We start from the raw sequence: 23,548 nt of genomic DNA, 5'->3' as shown, positions 1-23,548 counted from the left end.
AAATGTCTTTGATATGGCACCTAAATATTAAGGGTATTATAGGTGAAGGCGAAGTTCTTTTTCGTATATGTAATTGTAAATAAAACGTAAAATATTAAATTATTCATCAATATTTATTTTGTCGCCTTCAAAGTAATCCCCACCAGATGTAATACCAATTACCAACAATTTGTAAATCCTCGAAACACTTTTCAAGACCAATTTGCCTAGACAAATCTGGTGAATATGGTTGTTAATCGATGGTAGTCATTGCGTTTTTGCCTTAAATTCGTTCGCAATCAGACTCTTTTTGAAAAAAAAAATCAGCTTTATCGGGACAAGTAGAGCAAGATCGCGTTTCATGTGCTGAACACAATGACCGCGACAGATTGCAGCAGCACGACAGTGAACTGAATGACGTTGTGAATCCTACTACATGAACATTTGTAAGAAAGCAGCGACATAACAATGACCGGCATGTACACAAAACAACGCAGTGCTCCATTTTGTATGTACACAATTTCGTTGTGGCCATACTAATACTTTTCACTTCAATGAAATTTTAATATTTTGTTTAAAGTGAAATTTTGTATGCAAAAAATAAGTAAATAGGTAAATATTTTTGTTTTAAATTATCAATTGTTATTACAAATGATATAATAGAGCTATTTTATGTTTTTATTTGTAATATAGTGTCAAGTTTGTTAGAGCTGTGAATAATTTTACATTTTACGTATTAGTGGCATCAACTGGTATGGACAAATAACTGTGTCCACAAGAAGGTGTGTATTTTAATGTTTGACAGATGTCGTTTGCAGTCTGTCGCGGTCATTGTGTTCAGCACATAATACTCAAAATATTCACCAAAATCATTCGAAAGAACTCGCGAGAGATGTCGAGCTCTCTTGCCATCTCTCTAACACTTTCCTGACGACTTTCAAGCACCATATCCTTCACTTTTTTAACATTTTCATCTGTTGAAGAGTTCGAATGTCGTCCATAACGAGGACACTCTCGACCATCTTTGAAGGCTTTGTACCACTCGTATGGTGGTGTTTTGAAGAAACAGAATCACCGTAAGCCTTTTCAAACATTCCCAATGATTCCACACACAAAATTTGGTTAGAAATATAAAATTTTAGACAAATTCTTTGTTCGATATTTTTATTCATTGTAAAAATCGCAACGCACTACTGAGGTGTACCGACTTAAGCAGCTGCTGTAAACAAACTGGTTGACAGATCGCGCTCATATTTGGCATAGTAATTAAGGACAGTCCTACCAACTTAGCAAAATACATTTTTTTAAATATCATTTACCCGGGGAATTTAATTACAATTTCCGGGTGCTTTTTTGCCACAATGTATGTGCCTTTTGGTGTCAATTAAACGACTGTGGCTGTGAAAAACTCTATGCATGCGAATTCGTGCGTTCAAAAAAGCCATATGTAGACTATATCTTCTTATCGACACGAGCGAGCTTCCAATATACAAAGTAAAAATATGGTAAATATGTATATAGGTACATATCTAATAAAACATTTATTATTGTTATTGCTCACTTTTTCTCAACAAGTTGCAAATTTATAAATTACACATTTACCAGCGCGAGGCAACACTATGAGCAAGTTATGCACACACTAGTGCAGTGAAATAAGTCTTTACATACTAAGCACATACATACATATGTATTCTCATATAAATATGAGCATCTGAATACTCTCGAATAAATACAAAGATCGTTGGAGCTGTTTGAACATTGTGTGGTGGTCATTCATACTAAAGAAATCACTATCATAGACGCTCGTATACATACATATGTACACATATAGGCATATTCATACATGTATGTATATGTATATGTTAGGGCAATTTCATTTTCACTTAGTTATGGAAATATCATAAAATATGCACATTTAGAGTTTGGACACATAGATAACTCTTGACAAGGGATGAGCACGGACAAGTGATAAAAAGGAATTTTTGCACGCAATTAAACTTTTAGCGGGAGCGATAAGAAGCGTTGGTGGTTGTTTCTTCACAATGTATGCGTATACAAATACATACATACATATAAAGGAAAGACTAAATCAGAACAATAATGAATAATATTTATCTTCATTTCAATATTCGTCTTTAATAAAATTTGTGTGAGGTCCGAAATAGTCTACCAACTAACTGGACGGATTGGAACCGTTTTACCACCAGACCACACTATGACGTATACAGCATAAAATTTCAACAGATGCCATGACCGATATTTCCGCTTTGTTATCGATTTCTGGAAGTTTGAAAAGTGACTGTAGTCGGATTTCGCCCGTTTTCGCAGTAATTAATAAGAATATTTGGCTGATCCTACGCCCTAAATTTGGTTGAAATTAGTCATGTAGTTCCTGAAATATTAGATTTCACAAATTTCTACAGCAGCTCCCATAAAGCCTTTCTCTGCTTTCTGGTTGTGAAATTTAAAGCTTAGTACCTCATTTATTCACTCTTTTACAACATAACCGTTACCCACTTCGTGGTTATTATATAGGGTGATTTTTTAAGAGCTTGATAACTTTTTTTTAAAAAAAAACGCATAAAATTTGCAAAATCTCATCGGTTCTTTATTTGAAACGTTAGATTGGTTCATGACATTTACTTTTTGAAGATAATTTCATTTAAATGTTGACCGCGGTTGCGTCTTAGGTGGTCCATTCGGAAAGTCCAATTTTGGGCAACTTTTTCGAGCATTTCGGCCGGAATAGCCCGAATTTCTTCGGAAATGTTGTCTTCCAAAGCTGGAATAGTTGCTGGCTTATTTCTGTAGACTTTAGACTTGACGTAGCCCCACAAAAAATAGTCTAAAGGCGTTAAATCGCATGATCTTGGTGGCCAACTTACGGGTCCATTTCTTGAGATGAATTGTTGTCCGAAGTTTTCCCTCAAAATGGCCATAGAATCGCGAGCTGTGTGGCATGTAGCGCCATCTTGTTGAAACCACATGTCAACCAAGTTCAGTTCTTCCATTTTTGGCAACAAAAAGTTTGTTAGCATCGAACGATAGCGATCGCCATTCACCGTAACGTTGCGTCCAACAGCATCTTTGAAAAAATACGGTCCAATGATTCCACCAGCGTACAAACCACACCAAACAGTGCATTTTTCGGGATGCATGGGCAGTTCTTGAACGGCTTCTGGTTGCTCTTCACCCCAAATGCGGCAATTTTGCTTATTTACGTAGCCATTCAACCAGAAATGAGCCTCATCGCTGAACAAAACACGCGCGCGAAACACATTTCGAACCGAACACTGATTTTGGTAATAAAATTCAATGATTTGCAAGCGTTGCTCGTTAGAAAGTCTATTCATGATGAAATGTCAAAGCATACTGAGCATCTTTCTCTTTGACACCATGTCTGAAATCCCACGTGATCTGTCAAATACTAATGCATGAAAATCCTAACCTCAAAAAAATCACCCGTTATCATACATATAATATCCATTTTTACAGTGTATTAAAAAGTACTGAAAAAACTTAGGAAGATAGGTAGATAGGCGCACTTGTTATATGTTTTCTACTTGTGGGCATGTTTTCTATTTTATGGGCGTGGCAATGGACCGATTCGGTCCATCTATAGTACTAGCGAATACACGTACGAAGTTTCATCATATCTTAATTTTTACTTAAGTTCTCGCCTGCATGGATGGACAGACAGATAGTCGCTCGGGAGTCAAACAAAGCTTATATTTTTGTTTGTATGAGGAAAACGTCAACCAGAAGATTAAAATTACTATATTAAAAATATAAGATTTGGACGAAATTTATTCATATTCAGGGTTTAACCTGTTAAGGAAGATGAAAAATGAGAGATCGCACTATCGAGTATATTGGTTTATGCTTGCTTTAACCTTTGGTGTAATGAAAATCATGGGGCGAACCGACTTTACACATTTTCGACATCTTTTTCATTTACATTAAGCTTTAAGTAGTATATCCAATATTTTATGTTCACTTTATTTTGCTTAGCTATCTTACACGTTGACTGATATGCTCATATGGTATAGCTGAAATACTTACATTAGGTATATTGAGTCTAGATGAGTATTCATATGAATTGATCCATTTTAGGCACAAGAGATACTTTCCTAGTTCCATTGAGTTAACTCGTATATTAAGCAATATATGCCGTATAAAATCAGTCTGAAGTTCCAAATTTTTTATATGAGGTATATTTTTTCTAGGAGTAGTGTTGACCCGATTTTATACCTTGTTGTCATAAGGACACACGATTATCCGGAAATTGTTCTTCTGAACTCAGTTATATATCTCAGAAATTTACATAGCTGTACTTACCACATGAGCTTTCTTGACGCTTAAGTTTAGTGCTTAAAATGATTTTCTTTACAAAAATTCACACATTTACTAATTTATAGGGGAAGTTATTATGGTTATTTTATATGTGCAAATACTGCCGAAGGGAATCCGAAACATACCTCGAAAGGTACTTACAAACATCGAAAGTTTACTAAGAATTTGTAAAGAGCGGAACCTAGAATGTTGATTAAGGCCATTTAACTATATTTTCTGAGAATACTTTTTAATAGAAGACACTATTTTGGTTTCCATATATACATACATAGGTAAACTTGCGGTATTTTGCGGTTAAATGTAGTAATTTATTTAATAAACAAAAAATTAATTTAGTAATTTCGTTCACCAACAGAACGGGGATTGAGATGAATAACGTATGTATGTGTGTATGCCAATCCGTATATTACATTCCAATCATTTAAATATATAATATATTCACACATTCATTTATACTTGCTAAATAAGAATAGAGTTTTAATTAGACACGACATAAATAAATATATGTATGTATGTATGCTTTCAGGTTTTTTATTTGTTAAACTTATAATTTCTTATTTCAAACATTCACGATAACTTTATTGTCGCGCTCTATCTTTTCACACTCATCGCGCAGTTTTTCCAATTCCTTTTCGTTTTTGTCGCACAGTTGTATTAGTTGAGTATTTGTGTTAATAATGCGCTCACGCAATTCCGGCAATGAGCACTGGCTCAAACGCTGGGGCTGAACATCTTCGCGTATGGAGCCGACCACTTGGCGCAATTCTTGTACTTCACAATAACAGTTGTCCCGATAAGTTTTCAAGCTGTCTTCTAAATATGCTTTAAGGGTTTCAAGTTCATTTATCATTTGTGATGTTTTATTGTTTTTACTTCTTCCGCTAACCGGTGGATCCTCATAGTGAGTCGCATTTAACTTGGCCTGATTACATTCGAGATACTTTTGCTGGGACTTAAGACGTGTCAGCTCGCAAAGAAGCGATGTGTAAGATTTTTTCTTACGCAAGCCCAGCTCGGCATTGCCGGCGACTTTGGTCGCTCTTTGTAAAGGCACTGCTTCTAAGCCTGTTGTGTGCCCAATTGAGTCGGCAGCCGTTTTAGGTTTTGAATTATGAAATTTCCCCGCGACCCTCATTATTTTCCAGCTGTTTGTAGGATTTTTGCCAAGTCGATTTCCTGATTTCTTGATTTTTCGCCTCTTAAAACTTTCTGCTCGTATCTATTTGTCACGTGCAGATTCATGTGCCTCATACGTTTAGCACAATTGTCCACCCGAACTCAAGTGAGCTAAATTTACTTCAACCCTCTTTTCATACAGTCTATCTTTAATAGCGTGGTTAAACGAGTGATTGGCTGTTGCTACTGTTCCTTCTTATTTACGGAATGTAATCAAATCCAATCCAGTTGCCACTACCAACTACAATCTCCTCACGCCCGTTTAGTTTGATTTGCCCAACACTTACACAATTACATACAAATATTGAAGTTGAAACCGGCGTGAATAGTTGCTAGCCACTCTGTCCTAGAAATATAATCGCATTTCTCTCCCCGGCCGTCGAAATGTCGCAAGGCTACTCACTCTTTTGTGTGGTAGTTTAATCGATAGGTGCGCGCCTTCTCTAAAACTGTTATTCTTTGCCACCTTTTATTTTGCGATTATTTTACTTTTATATTTTAGCTTTTTAGCTTTGGTTTCGCTTCTTATAGTGGCCTCTCTGTTTGGCATAGATTTAAAATCTTTTTCGCTACGATGAGCTTTTGATGCTGTAGTTGGTTCACCAATGCTTATTTTTGCTTTCCTTTGATTTCCTACTTTCCAATAAATTCAGACTATGGCTTCACTTGCTATTCCCTAAAACAAATAAAAACTGACATAAGCTCTCTTGGCTGAACCCGATTCGGTTTCACTTGGTTGCATTTGAATATTTCAACTCTATAGTTTGAAAATTCCTTTCTTATTTTGCTTAAAAAATATTGTTTTCTTTTCTTTCTTATTGAATAATATTGAAACTTGAAATTTAGTCCAAAGGTTACTAAACCTTTTCGTTCCACAAAATTGCTCGGTCCCAGGTCAATGCGCAGTCGAAAATACATACAAATATACAGTTATATTTAAAAAAAAAGAGTTATTTTCAATGTGAAAGTTATATCCTCCTTTACAAAATAACGGGGTTTATAGAGAAATGACGTAACGTTTGGAAATTGCTTCGTCTACCGATCAAGATTTTCCAGTTCCAATTGTGACGACACTAATACTCGTACTTTGTCAATCCGCAACCTGACCTCATTGCCGTTGCATTGCAAAATTATGCAAATATCCACGCTCTGCAGTACCTAACGTAAGCGAAGGCTATACACGAAACGTGGCAAACATATTTAAATCTATTTTTATAATTTACCACACACTTTTGAAGTTCGAACGACAAAAAGTTGTCCTTACAAAAACACACATCAGCCTATTTAGGCCTATGGCTGTTGGTGATAATCTCTAGTAACATGTGCAGTCTAGTCCTTAAAGCGCGGAAACATTGAAAATATGTCCTCTAACTTGTCACTCCTGCCGCATTGCACGAGTGTTATATAGTCTTATACGAAAACATATGTATGTACATTGGGGTGTTTCATTTAAACCCTCTTTTTATTTCACGTTTTGTTTTCATGCTTTGTTTCAGAGATATAGCGATTTTTCCTGAGGAAGTTCTTCGATAGAACCAGGTGTTCACTAACTTTCTTCAATAATATGTGGAAAAACGTGAACAATTTACATGAAAGTACTCAAAGTCAAAATTACGGTACCAAATTTTCCGGGATTGTTTTCAACACAAAAAACACAATTTTCTTGTGTCCGCCAGGAAATCAAACCGTTTTTAATAAACACCCTAATGTACATACATACATATGCATGTTTTGTATTTACGTTTCCTTACCTTAGATATGTTAAGCATAGACACATCCATATACATACATACATATGTATGTATTTACAATGGTTATTTCAAAATTTTACAACTACGATAATTTCAAAAAGAGTCCTGATATGTGAACACACATGCATGTGTGCATTTACAAATGTAAAACTATTTGTGGGTTGTTTTGGCAAACAATTCGTATTTGCAGGAAGCAAAATCATATGATTATATAATTGTCGTCATCAGTGTTAGTCATGTGCCATGCGATAATGGCACTGCTCATACTTGTATATACAAGTACATATGATCCGATCGTATTTTTTGAAATATGAGCAAATGTCCTTCCCGCTTCGCTGCTAAGTACGATCACTTGAAAAAAACAAATTTTTACACAGGATGTTAGATTATCTATAATGGTGCATATTCGAGCTTAGAATGAAGAGAATCGAGTGAAAATTCGCTCTAGACCCCATATAACTAATCAGCCTTATGTACCTGATCCCATATAACTAATCAGCCATGTACCCCTCTACCTTGAATCCTTTCAAGATGCAAGAGATATTCGGTTATACTCGAACTTACTTGTTTATCTTTATTTTCAAAAATACAAGTTATGAGAACTTTCTTACACAAATACATTTGGCAGTTTTTTGTCTTTCCTTCAGCCCATCAAAAATATATGTTATATACATACATATATACTATATATATTTATTTTCCATTCAATAGCTTTCATTCACTTTCATACCGATTTGGTTAATAGCAGCCCAAAGAAGGTTTAAACGGTGAGAAAATATGGGAAAACTGCGAAGAAAACACCAAAATCGGTTCAGTATATTTAGAATAACCTTCAATGTACACATACAATGTACGCGTACATATGTATGATGCTGGACCAATTTGATTAATTATACTCTCGCAACAAAGTTGCTAAAGAGAGTATTATAGTTTTGTTCACATAACGGTTGTTTGTAAGTCCTAAAACTAAAAGAGTCAGATATAGGGTTATATATACCAAAGTGATCAGGGTGACGAGTAGAGTTGAAATCCGGATGTCTGTCTGTCCGGCCGTCCGTGCAAGCTGTAACTTGAGTAAAACTTGAGATATCATGATGAAACTTGGTACACGTATTTCTTGGCTCCATAAGAAGGTTAATTTCGAAGATGGGCAAAATCGGTCCACTGCCACGCCCACAAAATGGCGGAAACCGAAAACCTATAAAGTGTCATAACTAAGCCATAAATAAAGATATTAAAGTGAAATTTAGCACAAAGGATCGCATTAGGGAGGGGCATATTTGGACGTAGTTTTTTTGGAAAAGTGGGCGTGGCCCCGCCCCCTAAAAAGTTTTTTGTACATATCTCGGAAACTACTATAGCTATGTCAACCACTTATGGACCAAAAACCATATCTCAGGAACTACTCGACCGATTTCAATGAAATTCGGTATATAATATTTTCTTAACACCCTGCTGACATGTACGAAATATGGGTGAAATCGGTTCACAACCACGCCTTCTTCCAATATAACGCTATTTTGAATTCCATCTGATGCCTTCTCTGTATAATATATACATTAGGCACCAATGATGATAGCGGAATAAAACTTTACACAAATACGGTATTTGAGCTGAGGTATCCCTTGTGCAAAAATTGTCGTGATCGGACTATAACTTTCCCTTATATCGAACACGAAGAACTCAGTGTCTAACCTAACCTAACGTAATTTTTCACCGAAAATATCGGTAAATCCTTCAGAATTTAATTCTAATTAATTTTACAGCAAAATAAAAAAATATGTAAATGACGGATAATGAAATCTCGATTATCACTTTATCATGCGAGAGTATAAAATGTTCGGCGACACCCGAACTTAGCCCTTACTTGTTTTGGTCTTGAATTAATTGCCGAGATAATTCTCCGAATTGCGTTCTTTAGTGAGTGACAATGGTGTAGATAGACTTAGAATACAACGAGTTCGTGTACATCAAACTCAACAACAGCGAGAACGATATAATTAAATTGATACATTTCGCAGACGCAGTTTATATATACTTACGGTGCTTCAAAAGACGTTTATAAGATCGTCTTAGGTGACGAATCATGGATCTATGCGTATGAGCCCGAAACAAAACAGCAATCGACCGTGTGGGTCTTCCAAGACGAGCCAAATCCAACGAAAGTTGTTCGTGGAAGAAGCACTTCGAAGCAAATGGTCGCCTGTTTCTTCGGCAAAACTGGTCATGTGGCGACTGTTCCGCTTGGGCAACGTAAGACGGTCAATTCTGAGTGGTACACCACCATTTGTTTGCCTGAAGTCTTCGGAGAAATTCGAAAAACGAACAAGAGAAGACGAATCATTGTGCTCCATGACAATGCGAGCTCTCACACATCGGCTCCACCATACCCATTTTGACCGGCCAAAACTTTCTGGGATTGGAAATGATTCTAAGCGCTTCTTGGTCAACATTCAAAAATATAGTAGTAGTATAGTACACATATTAGACAGAACCATTTCTTTATATAAATCGCAAGGTGGTTAGTTGTTGGAAGTTTGCGAGATCAACTTGGAGTTGCATTGTTTCACGGCTTGACAATTATAGGTCGCGTATTCGGGCGTCGGAAAACCTTCATATTTGTATATTCAGGCAAAAACATGTTAACCTAAAAAAATTTATTAATTCTATAGAAATTTATTTTAAAAAGTAATATATGTATAATATAATGTAAGAAATAATGCTAAATTACACCGATCAACTAAAAAATTTCATGCTCAAATTCTGAATACAGAGATTGAAAAAACTGCTCTTCAGCTCTAACAGCTCGCTTTTATCCGATACGAATGTCCCTGATTTACCCATACGAACATAACAGAAATATGGAAAAACTTCTAAGAAAGCACATTATTAAACCAAGAAAATCCTTTATTTTTGGTGTAGAAGAATCTGATAATTAACATGCAGATCCAAAAATCGTGTCGACCGGTATTATAAAACCATAATTCAATATCAAAGAAATAAAGAAAAACCTTGTAGCTTCAAATCAGCTTCGAATTCAATAAAAAACATACGCAAACCCAACATATGCTTAGAAAATACCACTTCAATGGTAGAATTTCAAGGAAGAAACCATTTGTGAGTAATACCGATATATAGAAGAGGAGGAACTTTGCAAGGAGCACATAAATAAAAATTTTTTTTTACTGAAAACGCAAAGCTAATTAAGAGCCATAAAAGAGAACCTTCATCCTACGTTAAAAGACGGTCTTGGTTCTGTGATAGTAGGGTTTGCGATATCTGCTGGTGGACCGGAAAATGTTCGTATCATCGAAGGAAATATGATTTATATATGAATCTTTTGAAAAACCATGTAAAATAAAGTGCTCGAAAGTTGGGAATAGAGGACAAACTTATTTTTTATTGGCTCTTTTACAATTGTCCTCCTGTCTTATAGCTTGTTGTTGAAGTTTTTTTGTTAGTTATTATTGTGGTCATGTACCACCTTTTAAAATTAATTTTTAAATGATTTTTACACTTCTAGAATATTAGGCATTTATGTTAACTTATAGCTTTTCTAACTGTTCCATTATAACTTTGAGGTTTGTTTATTTAAATATACATTACATATAGTATATACATATGAACCATATAATACATATAAGTACTGTACAAGTGACAACTTTCTTTTTCAACTTTTAGGTGGCGATTAAAATCATTGATAAGACTTGCCTTAATCGGGAGTACCTAACCAAAACATTCCGCGAAATTTCCATTTTAAAATCATTACGTCATCCACATATTACCCGCCTCTATGAGGTGATGCAGTCAGAAACGATGATCTATCTTGTCACCGAATATGCTTCAAATGGTGAGATATTCGATCATTTAGCAGAGAATGGACCCATGAAGGAGCTCGAAGCAGCGCGTGTATTCACACAATTGGTCTCTGCTGTGCAATATTGTCATTCTATGGGTGTTGTGCATCGAGATCTCAAGGCGGAGAATGTGCTACTCGATAAGGATATGAACATAAAGGTGTGATTACATTCCTTTGCACTTACATATGCAATTTATGTATATATATTTCTATACGCTTTAAATAGCTTGCCGATTTTGGCTTCAGTAATCGGTACGAAGAGGGCAGTCCATTAACTACATGGTGCGGTTCACCACCATATGCCGCACCTGAAGTTTTTCAAGGTCTGGAATACGATGGACCTAAAGCGGATATCTGGAGCCTGGGTGTCGTGCTATATGCTTTAGTATGTGGTGCATTACCTTTCAATGGTGACACGCTGCTAGAATTAAAAGGACGGGTAGTTACTGGAAAATTTCGCATTCCCTACTTCATGTCACGAGGTAAATTAAAGTTTTCCAATTGCAAATCAGAAGTATCTTAACTCATTTAATTTTGTTGACACAGATTGCGAGCACCTATTACGTAATATGTTGGTAGTTGAGCCGGATCGCCGATATACATTGAAACAAATTATTAAACATCGTTGGCTTAGCGATTGGGCAGCGGAACTGAACGACATCAGTGACAGCATTGGGGGATGTAGCAGTGGCGCCAACGCCGCAACATATACCCAACAGACGGAGAGTAATTCACTTGTTCAAAGCGACACCAACATTAGTGTTCATCCGCATGGACCCGTGGCTGTTGCCAATCTGGATACAGAGATAATGAGAAATATGCTGCAGTTGCCCGGACTGACTGCCGATATGATTGCTGAATCGGTGCATAACCAACGATTCGATAATATCTATGCCATCTACAATTTGCTTGCCGACAAACTGCAACAAAAGCGGCGTGAGCATCATAGGATGCAACATCAAGCCGCTTATTCAAGGTACATTGAGCATTGCTTCTATTCATTTTACAGATAATTGCATTAATCTTGCCAGTTAAACATTAACGTAGAATATGACGGCCTTGTCTGTCGTTTAATGTTGTGCTAACACGGCTTCTGCTCTTATAACTTCAGATTACGCAAAACCAGCATTACTACGGGTGTTGTCGACCGTTCTGAACCGATTAAGCAGGAATCGATTGATCGCTTGAGTCCGCTGACCAACACAAATGGGCTGCAAGGCGGCTTAGGCTTCCAATGGACTGACGTTGCGGTGGACTTGGAGAAATTTGGCGACTTTGAATTGGAATGTCTGGCGCGACCAAATGAGGTCAGTAAAGGCACATTGCTCTCTGCATTATGAAATATAGTATAATTTTCAACATTTCAGCCACAGAATCAAAATCATTTGTGTGCCAATGCTAGTGGAAACGGTGGTAATACACGGCGACACACTGTAGGACCTGGTGATGTGGCACACGAGCAAGCACTTGCCAATCCAAATGTGCCGCCAATCAATTTCAAATGTTCTCCTGAAAATAAGGATGAGACTGGCCCATACTTGCCAATGAACCTGCCAATGTTACAGAATCAACCTTTGCACAATTTAACTATTAAGGATCAGCATCTTTTGAAACCTCCAATGGTGATGGGCGCAAGTATGCATAATAAATAATTCACATTCTTGTCTATTAATTGTATGTTCATCTACTTAGGTTCATTTGGACGTCGTGCATCAGATGGTGGTGCAAATCTGCATATTTATTATCCCTCGACGGGGAGTAATACGCACCAAGTAACTGGGCAAACGCAACAGATGGAAGGAAACGCATACTATATTACCCCGACCGTAGCTAATACGAGCGGATTGAGTGGGGCCTCCACCGATAGACATACGGTACACGGTATGCGTGAACAAACCCATTTATCTCAATTGGGGGTGGGAGATACTGTTAGCGAGGAGAACAGCGAGGAGATACAAAAGTAAGTTCAATGATAATTGAATTGCACGTGAGCAAATATAATTCGTATCATCCGTGAAAAATGCACTTCTCTAGTTTGCAAGCTTTATTTAACTATGAGTAAATCAGTAAACTCAAAGTCATCTGCTATATTTTAGTTTTTTCGGAGGTTTATACCACTTTATACATAAAATGCTTGCTTGTAAAGAATTTAAAAGATATCTCAAAGATATTCTAAAAAATGTATTCAAGTTATTGTTAAAAAAATTGTTAATTTTACATACACATCAGATATATTCAAATTCGTGGAAAACGACACACAGTCAGTTGCACCGAAGACCTATCAATACAGCACTATCCGGGCGAAACTTGCCCAGTTTGTGGTGTATATGAACCGCCTCAAGTGCCACAAATTCCGACAATCATGTCACCACAGTCGGGAACTGGCGGAACAAGTAGTGGTGGTGGAATGCGCACGCGACGTACCGGTCTACTCACAGTTACGGAACGTCCGCCAGGTTAGTTGAAAATATTTCACATTCTTATTGCTCATATGTTTAATATTCTGATAAACGAACGCTGTATAAACATGCTCATAACCGCAAATCAATTTAAAAGGCTTGCGATGCGCATGCGCAGATTCGCTATATTACAGTTATTGCTCATATACTACTATGACCACACTTATACATATGTATGTATATTTATATTTGAATATACAAGTACTACGAAATAATAACAGCTGATTTTTTAAGTTAATTTTCTGTTTCATTATAATCTTTCTAAACTTATTTGTTTTTATTACATATAAATTTTATGTTGTTTGATTTAATCAATTAAATTTTACTTTTCGTTCTCTTTTCGTTTTATATATTCATACATTATAAACAAAACGTTAAAATTTACTTTATTTGATTTTTGCTTGGATATAATGTATATTGTATAATCAACTAAAAACCGAAATGCCGTGCATTACCTCCACCATTTATCGATCGGCTCTTTCCCTCCCCGACGTATACCACAACACCAAACCATCCATTCCTTTTCCCTTCCTTGCATCATAGTTATTAGTCCCGAACTCATACGTGAAGTGGAATCGCGTATGAATCGAAATTACCTGCCACCTGCTTTGAAAATGCAGCAACATCAATCGCATACACATTCTCATGGCGCACCGAATCCCACACTCAGTCAATCCCCTCCCACAACCAGCCTAATGACTTACCATACGTCGTCAAGTTCCAATATTTTGCCAGCACAGGCATTGAGTAATGCAGCGTTGGCGGGGCAACAAGGTCCTCCAAGCGCCACTGGAAATAATAGACGAGTTCATTTCAAGTCCACAAATAAACTTCCAACAGTCCAAGAAGTTGGTAAGTTTTTGTTTTGTGTTATTTTAATTTTAATATTTAATGCGTTTATTTTCTGTTTAAGATATGATTTTTTGTTAAATTTAAGTATAATATAGTAATTTCTTTTTATTTTTTATTTAATTTTATTTTGCCTTTCAATTGTGTTAGTTAAAATATGATTTTGTTACGAATTAATTAATTAATATGCGAGCATATACATACATACTAGTAAATTAAAAAACTTAACAAAAAATATGAATTTATGAATCTATGTACAGACCCTGTTTACAACAATTAAAACACCATATCTAAAATGTATCAAAATTAGTATGTACTATGTTTAATTATAAAAAAAAATTTACTTTTTTTGCTTGCCCAGGCATACTGCGTAATCATACGTTTGTGGTGACAATATTTTAGAATTAAAAATCAGTGCGCTTACTTACACATATGTATTAACCACTTAATTACGTGCATACATATATTCCCGTTATATGTTTCTCGCTTACAATATTATTTGTTCAAGGTTACTGAAATGCAGCAAGTGAACTATTCATAAATGAAATAAATAAGAAATGCTTAATAATAGTTGAACTAGCACTAGATGTTTAATCTGCATAATTACAAAACGGTTTATTAATTACATTTGTGTTTACTTGCATATATATGATAACATAGTTTAATTAATTAATGTCCCTTTACATATTAGACATCATGTCTCATTAAATGTAGACATTTCGCAATTAAAAAGCTTTATTTTGACTAGTGCAGAAGCCTTTGAAAATGATAAAAAAATAAATACATTCATAATAGGATGAAACTCATCGCAAATGAAAAATAAAATAACAAACATTAAGGGAAAATAATTTACAGGTGATCTGTGGTCAGAAAAACGGGTTGAGGCTGAATTTAAAAATTTAAATTTTAAGGGATTGGAATGGTTTACCTACAACATTGTCATACAACTTTTTCTTTAGGACTGATAGTTTTGCCGAAAATCGAGCTAAATCATTCTTAATCCTTAAAAATTCAGCCTCGCCCTTTTTGGACCTCAGATCGCACATAAATTGTTATTGTCTTTATACTCGCAATTTTATATTTCGTTTCTGATTTGATTGTTTGATTTATCCTACTATGATTTTTTTTGTTTTCAAAAATTAAATAGCCTGGTCTAATAAGAACATATGCATTTTTATTCAAGAGTAAAATTTCGAATATTTTTGTGTAATGTATAAAGTATATAAATAATCTGGGGAATAAATTGTAATTATGCCAATTAAATTTAGTTTAGTCCGTCATAACTGTTATATGAATACAATATAAATATCCACTCAACATATAATCTTATACTTACTTTTTCCTCTCCCAATGCATTTTTTATCTTTATAGGACGATATAGCCCAGTACGACGTGCTTCAGAAGGCTCTAAAACGCAATTCCAAGGACCACTGCAAGAATGTCAGTATCTACAAAAAGTATCGGCACAACGTAACTTTCTAATCGCTCCAACACCCCCACTTTCTGAGAACTCGATTAGTTTGCCTGGTAAGCTTCCAAAATTCAGACATAAAATTTCTAAAATCGTTATTCTTAAATAGACTATTCATTATTCATTTTATGAATTTGTAAGATCAATGAACACAAAAATGTATTTACATACATATGTATACATAATTATATTTATATTTATTTAGGTTTTGTATCAAGCTCTGACTTAAATACATTAATCATATTGATTCGGTCACATATCGAATTTATTGAAAATAACGGATCTAACATTCTAATACATATTGTGAAAAATTCCAAACATTTGTAAATACATAAGTTTACCAGGAAATAAATAATATACATATATGTATGTTTCTACTTCTTTTCCTAAGGTTCTCCTATACACGGTAAACCTGCTCCACATATGGTGTTTCGACGTGGTCAGGATCTGGAAGTACCACCAGAAGCAGTGCGTGCTCTGATGCCACATCTGGATCGCCTCGTCAAGGAGCACCGTCTCAGTACAGAAGTGGCAAACCAAATTGTTTCTACTGGAATTGTGCCTTTGGACTTGGCCTGTCATTTGGGATTGACGGCACATTCGGGAAATGTCGCAGTGAGTGGTGGCCACCTCGATATGACGTCACCTGGCATGCAGCATCAGGCTGCAATGTATAGTTTAAGTGTTTCGCCACTATCTTTGCCAAATAGCGCCAATACAAGTGTTATCGGCGCCGTGAGTGGACCGCTAACTACTCAACAACCATCTTGCAGCCACAATATGGGCACATACTCGAAACAAATGTTAGGAAAAGGTCCGTATCAACAGCAGCATCATTTTGGACTAGTGCATCCACAAATGCATCATCCTAGTAATGGTATTGTGGGACAATTCAGTCACATAACCCTTAGTCAGAGTGTGGTTGCATCTCCGAGTGGGGGACACTTCAGTGGTTCAAATAGCAGTAGTGGTTGTCAGTCACCAATCTATAGTAGCTTTAGTGGCTCTTCTTCGCCAAATCCTTATATTCCAGGCACTGGACCATTTAATTCTAACTCCATTAGTGGCAATGGTGGTGGCGGATCTTCGCCACTTCATCAAATAACCAAAGGTATTTCTGTGTTATCTACGGGTGGAGGCGGTTCCATCACCCGTGGCACATCAGCTGCTAGTGAAATTGCATCATCCGCTACGTCCATAGGTTCAGCTGCTACTGCTGTCAACCAGCCCTTAGATCTTTCCATGGATGTGTGCACATCTGACCACAATACTGAGATACCAATCAATACGTTTGCTCAACAACATGTGAATTGGATGATACCACAGTTATCTACCTTTGATCTCAAACCTCTAAATTTGTCCCCAGCGCAACCTGTACGAGTGGTACCTACGCCTCCCGCCTCTCCTAATCTCTGTATAATACAAGAAGAGAATGCAAATGGACAGATGTATCATACAATTTCAACTGGGACACCGCATGTCGGTTGCACCGGTGGCCTTATCAATGAAGACATATCATCTTTTCAACCTTCTCATCCACAAATATGTCTTACGGACGTGCAAGGTAGCGAAATCACACTAGTAGCATTGAGTTCGGAAAATAGTCGAGATAGTGATTGCGATTCACTGGAACCACCCGCACCGCTGATGTCTTTGCAAGTGAGTGTTTCTAAATATATTCCAACTGTGAATGCTTTGCTATTTTTTGCAATTTTTTATTCACCAATGAATCGAATTTGATGTTATAATACGACCTGAACCTTTTTTAACAGGGCCTCATAATAACAGAATCCTCCAGTGATATGCCTTCGATCACACGCGGTACCGCACGTAAAACTAGTTTGGAGTGTGCAGGTGATAGCCCGTCAATCCGTTTGGAAAGCGATGCTAGTGCAACGAACAATGTCAGCGAGTCGAATCGCCGCGGAAGTGATAAGTCCCTTGGCTTCTCCGACGATTCATTAAGTAATGATTCCAACAATCTCTCACCATGTCAAGAACCATCTGCCAGTTCAGGCTTTAAATCGGAATCGCATTCTGAAATTGGCGATCATACGGAGGGACATTTGTCTCCCGATTCCATTTGTGACTCTCGTCGTATGTCCGAGGAAATGTGTTACGAAGTTCCGTTACCACATGAATGCTCTAACCTCGATCCGACACGCATACTGGAATTAGTCAAACAAACCATCGACCAAACAATGCCACCGAAAGGAGCAGTCCTTCACAAAGGGCTGTCTGAAGAGTATAGTGATGCAGCTGGTGCATCGAGTGCGAATACTGAGGCACGTATAAGCAATGCTTCGAATACTACCAGTGAATCGTCGGCAACCTCAATGGACACTAACAGAAGCATCTCCGGCTGCTATGGGAGCTTTGTCGGCATCGGCAGCAGCACAAGTACAAATCTCAGCTTAGAATACTCGGGCGGTTTGCAAATAGAGTTACAAGTGTGCGAAGGTCGTAGCCGTGACAACCAAATAGCTGGCAAAGGTATCAAACTACGACGTATCTCGGGGGACCAATTCGAATATGGAAAATTATGTCAGCAACTGATCAATAAGCTGACCATGCAACAGGTCGCTGGTTAAACAGGTTACAGCGGTAACATCGCGACCATGATCCCCAAGTTCCTTATACTTACATACATATGACGCATTGCGAAAAGAGTGCATGAAGTGTTAGTAACGTAGCATTTACCAAATAAAAGACAAAGACATACACAAGGAACAAACATTCATATATTAATATCGTGATAGAAATATCTATAGTTGACAAATACGAAAAAGCTTTGCCAATCAATTAATTAAAAAGAAGTAAATATCGTCCTAACCCCACTTTTGTGTACATAGACTTTTTGCAATTAAATACGATAACATTTTTAATATTATGAATACGATTCAATTTTCATCTACACTCAAACTGAATGATGTACACAATTATTAGAAGTGGATATATTTAAGAATCGCCGGAATTGATCAGGTTTTATTGATGTTTGTACGGTAAATAATGCGTTCATTTTGGCTTTTAGAGAACACAAACGTTAATGTGCAAGGTGTGTATGTGTGCATATTCGAATATGCATTATACATAGTATATGTAATTATTGTATGTAGATAGACATGTGTGAAAGTTCAAAATTATTGCAAAATGCATATAAAAACTCGTGTGTATAAAAGCTAAGTGAAACTTCTCGTAAATAGAACTACATTTTTATGTACATATGTAGCAAGTACGTAAATATAACCAGAAAAAATCATAAAGCATATTATGAACATATGTGTTAATGTATCTGGATACATACTCCTACATGTATATAATTACTAAGGTTATATCAGCTAATAATTTCGTCTTGTGCAATGCAAAAGTAGCCTTGTTAAACAAATTTTAAATTTAAAAAAAATAAATATTTTTGTCATTTGCTAATGCATAGACAGTAAAAGAGTATAACTTTTACTATTTTAGTTATGCATTTGAAATTCGCATTAAATATTAATAAAAATATGTATAGGTATAATGTATATTAACAATTAAAAGTATAGTTAGTTTCCAAACAATTTTAATTTTTTGCGATAATAATAATAAATCTACAAATGTAGATTAATGAAATTCCTCGCAAACAGGACAACATTTCATACATAAGTACACACACACAGAATATATACATATATCCAATACATTTGAACATTTAAACATGTACATATGTAGCTCGATTAAAATATTAAGAAGAGCAAAATCCGCAGGAATCTTTCGCATAAATTCAGCACGCCAAGTGAAGTACGCACTTAACAAAACGAAATTTCAACTACAATAAAATAAATGTCTGCATATGCATGAGGCAAAGGAACACTACCAATAAACAGACATTTAAAAAAATTTATGTATGTGGTATTGAAATTTTCTAATTTCAACATATATAACTTCTGAAACCACTAAGCAAATTATACTATTGATTATATTGCTCATTTCATAGTAAAGTGTTATTTTGGCATTATTAAAAATATTTTACATCATCAAAATTAAATTTACATTCAAAATGTAATCTTAACTGTGGAATACACATATGTATGTACGTACCTAACATTCTTCGACCATATTTATCTGTCCAAATGATTTTGTTAGTAGGACACTTTTCTAAATTTTAATGTAATCAGATGTTGTTATTCCTAGTTTAAGGAGAACAGCAAGAAGCTCACTACTTACTAATCAAATTCGAAGTGTGCACATTGACATAATACTTACGTCAACAATAAGATTTTGTTCTATAATTTTTAACTTTTGGCACACTAGCCGGAAACCATATTTTCAAATCCGAAGAGCTCCCTCGGCAGCAAATGCGGATTGGTGTCCGTCGTTACCGAGTGAGTTTCATGCAGAAATTACGCATATACAACTTATTACACAAATATTGGCAGAGTGCAAACAAAACCTAGAAAATATTCATTCTTTTATTTATATTATTCATATATGTATTGGCGCTAAGTATGATAATTGTATGTAACTTTATTTAATCAAGTAATACTATATATCAACAGTTGTACAACTTCACTTGTATATAGCGCTCTTAAAGACAGCCAGAAATGAATGCAAAGAAAAGAACAAGTAAACGTATTCTTCAAGTGCAACATCAGTAAGAATATAAATTACATTCCATGTATTAAAATATTTGCATAAATAAATTAAATCAGCCTTAGGGGACCGAACTATTAACTTCAGCTGATTTCATTTCAGAAATAACTTGTGGTTTATATGTTTTACGTTTGACTGGGCTTTAGCCCATATCTAGAAATGCCAGGTCGACGAAACTTTGATCATTTCCTAAAAGAACTGATTGGCAAGTAAAGTACTGTTGTTGCCGTACAAGTAGCAGAGCAGGCAATTGTATATACATATGTAGAATATATGAGGATAATGTTTAAGTAGTTATCAGCTTTTATTCAAGTGCAGTATTTAGAATTTTAACAATACTTCCAATATGCCTCAAACTCCAAATCCTTAAACACAGTTAACCCACAAAGTAGTGTTACATTTCTTTATTTAAAAAAATATTTATGTGTTAATATTTTTAATTTTCGTGTTTTTCAATTTCTTGTTTATTTTTTTTTTGCTTAAATTTATGCTACAAATATACAGTAATAGATACTATTAAATAAACACTTCTTAAGAAAATGTTAAAAATTATGTGAACTGATGTACCATCAAATTAATTTTGTGGAATGTGGAATTTATTCAGTAAAAACTAATATATTGTTTATATAAAATATATATGCATACATATATATGAAGACTGCTGTGATTTAAAATATATTTAAACTAATCTAATAATATATGTATATAAAAAAAAACAGTTATAAACTTACAAAGCTCTAAATTAATGTCTTAATAAATTACGAATAATAAAATCTGAATTAATTGTTTTCTTATATTTTTTTATATTTTAAGTTTGGCATATATGTACATACATTTGTAGATAATTCTCATTTATGTACATATTTTGCAGACGCTTGGCCAAGACGATTGGAATAACACAAGTAGCTCTCTTTATTCCTTCCATAATTTAGTTAGCTAAAGAATTTTAATCATTGCACCTTATTATCCTTGAGTGATTTCTAAAGCAAGAGGATGGAGCCTTGTGTAAAAGTTCGCGCGAAAGGGAAAAGTTCTCTGAGCGCCATTCACTTGTGAGTGATCAGAAACAATTATTTAACATACGGATCAAGCAACTCACGACTTCCGGTTCTAGACCAAGTATCCTTTGGGTAACCTAAGAACATCCGCTTGAAGGTGAGCTAAGGTGAGAAGGCAAAACATCCCCTCTACAGGGTTGTGCGCTGAGGTTGATGTTCTCGTTAGAGCAAAGGCTGACATCACCGTCGTTCAAGAAGTGCGATGGACGGGACAAGGACTAAGACGAGTAGAACCTTGTGACGTTTACTGCAGTGGCAATATAAAGAAGCACGAATTCGGTATAGGAGAGAGACTCCGTTGTCCTGCCATTCACCCACATGGATGAACGTCTAGCCGCAATCCGCATCAAAGCGGGGTTCTTCAAACTATCGCTGATTTGTGACTAGGCCCCGACGAAAGGGAGGGACGATGCGACCGAAGATATCTTCTATGAGCGCTTGGAGCGCACCTGTGAGAACTGTGGTTTCTCTAGCACAACGGTCGGTAAATTCAGCCTACATGATGAAACATCTCCAAATGGGCTGAGGCTGATCTACTTGCCGGGGCCCGAAATATGGGCCGATGGATTGCCGGCGAGCTACGGAGGCGAAGGATACGATACGAAGGATCGACACATCGATCGATCTTCGTTGATTTTAAAGCTGATTTCGACAGCATAAAAAGGAGCTGCCTTTTAGCCGATATGTCTGAATTTGGTAAACAGTCGTCGCATTCGCGACTTAGAGCTCACGTCACAGTTGACAACTGTCAATGTGTTTTAACGTGAGTATCTGCCACTTGTGGGCTCAAATCCACGGTGTTTTCTATTGCTAGAAACACGTGGATCAGTATAATGCGCCGATCAACGCCCCAAAGCATAAGTGCATGCACAACACTATACCTTGGGAGAACCAGAGCAAAGTGCCGCAACACACTTATACTTTGGTTCCAATCGGTTCGGGTGCAAACAGAAAGAAAACACCCTAGCCACCTTGGTCGGGTACGAGGCCTACCCAAACCTCTGCCGTACTCTGGGTCCGACACCCGGCCGCGATGCGACTCCACATTGGACAAAAGTCCTTCCTGCATTTAGGTTTAAACCACAGCCACCACGAATCTCCCCAAAGGGCCGAACCCAATGAGCAGATTGGAGCGAACTCCAAGGGCAAACTGCTCCCCGTGGTACCATGTTTTAGTCTTTGGTATGACCTGTAGACCACAGTGTTACCTGTGATCTACTGCCAGTCGGGGACCCTAAGAACTCCTAGGCATGCCTTACCGCGGGAATATTCTCAATCCCCCTCCCCGCAGGGGGCGTCACAGTTGACACCCAGAACTTCGAAGTCGTAAATAATTTCCTTTATCTTGGAACCAGTATTAACACCAACAATAATGTCAGTCACGAAATTCAACGCAGAATAACCCTTGCCAACAGGTGCTACTTCAGAAGCAACCTACTACCTTGAAATAGTTTTTGAAAACGTAATACCAAAAAATATGGAATACAAGATTATGAAACGTATTTACTGTTACTTTATTCTGTAACAATTGTTACAAAACCGTATTACATTATAGCCGCCACTATATGACGTTATACTTATAGAATAGAAGGTAAATTGAAAACAAAAACGTAAACACTTTTCTTAATTTGGGAAATAAACTTATTTCATTTGTTCAGAGTCCAAGAGTTTTAGAGATATTAATAGATTAATGTTGTAAAAAATATATTTGGGTGATTTAAAAATATATATTGCACATATGTATTGTTACAAAAGTAGTATTAAGTTGTATTTGTATTGCTATATGCATCCCTTATTATGAACAATAGCTGTAGGTATATGGAATAACGTTTGTCTTGTTGTAGACATCTGGCGCCACGGCTGTCTGCTTGTCGAAACAATAGACATCTGGCGCCGCAGCCGTCTGCTTGTCTACTTAAACAATTGCTGAGTCTGGCGCCACGGCTGTCTGCATTTGGCGCCGT

At 36.3% G+C, this 23,548-nt stretch overlaps 2 protein-coding genes across 17 annotated transcripts in view; one reads left to right on the top strand and one right to left on the bottom strand.

The window, feature by feature from the left end:
* LOC105230646 (uncharacterized) overlaps positions 1 to 23,548 on the top strand; it is a 64,394-nt gene that overhangs the window by 22,313 nt on the left and 18,533 nt on the right. For 7 of the 16 annotated variants that reach the window (XM_049452197.1, XM_049452203.1, XM_049452204.1 and 4 more), the window contains exons 3-13: positions 10,941 to 11,276; positions 11,345 to 11,600; positions 11,665 to 12,094; positions 12,230 to 12,425; positions 12,486 to 12,753; positions 12,811 to 13,078; positions 13,348 to 13,574; positions 14,121 to 14,429; positions 15,798 to 15,953; positions 16,289 to 17,556; positions 17,670 to 21,305. In XM_049452197.1, coding sequence (XP_049308154.1) covers positions 10,941 to 11,276; positions 11,345 to 11,600; positions 11,665 to 12,094; positions 12,230 to 12,425; positions 12,486 to 12,753; positions 12,811 to 13,078; positions 13,348 to 13,574; positions 14,121 to 14,429; positions 15,798 to 15,953; positions 16,289 to 17,556; positions 17,670 to 18,488 — 4,533 coding nt within the window. In that variant the 3' untranslated portion in view covers positions 18,489 to 21,305. Of the gene's footprint in view, positions 1 to 10,940; positions 11,277 to 11,344; positions 11,601 to 11,664; positions 12,095 to 12,229; positions 12,426 to 12,485; positions 12,754 to 12,810; positions 13,079 to 13,347; positions 13,575 to 14,120; positions 14,430 to 15,797; positions 15,954 to 16,288; positions 17,557 to 17,669; positions 21,306 to 23,548 lie in introns of those variants that run through there. The other 9 variants (XM_049452211.1, XM_049452208.1, XM_049452212.1 and 6 more) reach the window with 7 other exon arrangements.
* On the bottom strand, positions 4,635 to 6,416 carry LOC105230645 (uncharacterized). The gene has a single exon (XM_011211563.4). It carries the CDS (start codon positions 5,465 to 5,467, stop codon positions 4,892 to 4,894), a length of 576 nt encoding a protein of 191 aa, XP_011209865.1. The 5' UTR covers positions 5,468 to 6,416; the 3' UTR covers positions 4,635 to 4,891.

This window comes from Bactrocera dorsalis, chromosome 3 (genome assembly GCF_023373825.1).
Source record: "Bactrocera dorsalis isolate Fly_Bdor chromosome 3, ASM2337382v1, whole genome shotgun sequence".
In the NCBI taxonomy this organism is placed as follows: Eukaryota; Metazoa; Arthropoda; class Insecta; order Diptera; family Tephritidae; genus Bactrocera; species Bactrocera dorsalis.
The sequence above is the reverse complement of the archived record's forward strand: the minus strand, read 5'-3'. Positions and strand labels throughout refer to the sequence as shown.

Excerpts from the sequence above, each read along its gene's own strand:
- LOC105230645 (XM_011211563.4), bottom strand. The coding sequence starts at position 5,467 with ATGAGGGTCGCGGGGAAATTTCATAATTCAAAACCTAAAACGGCTGCC.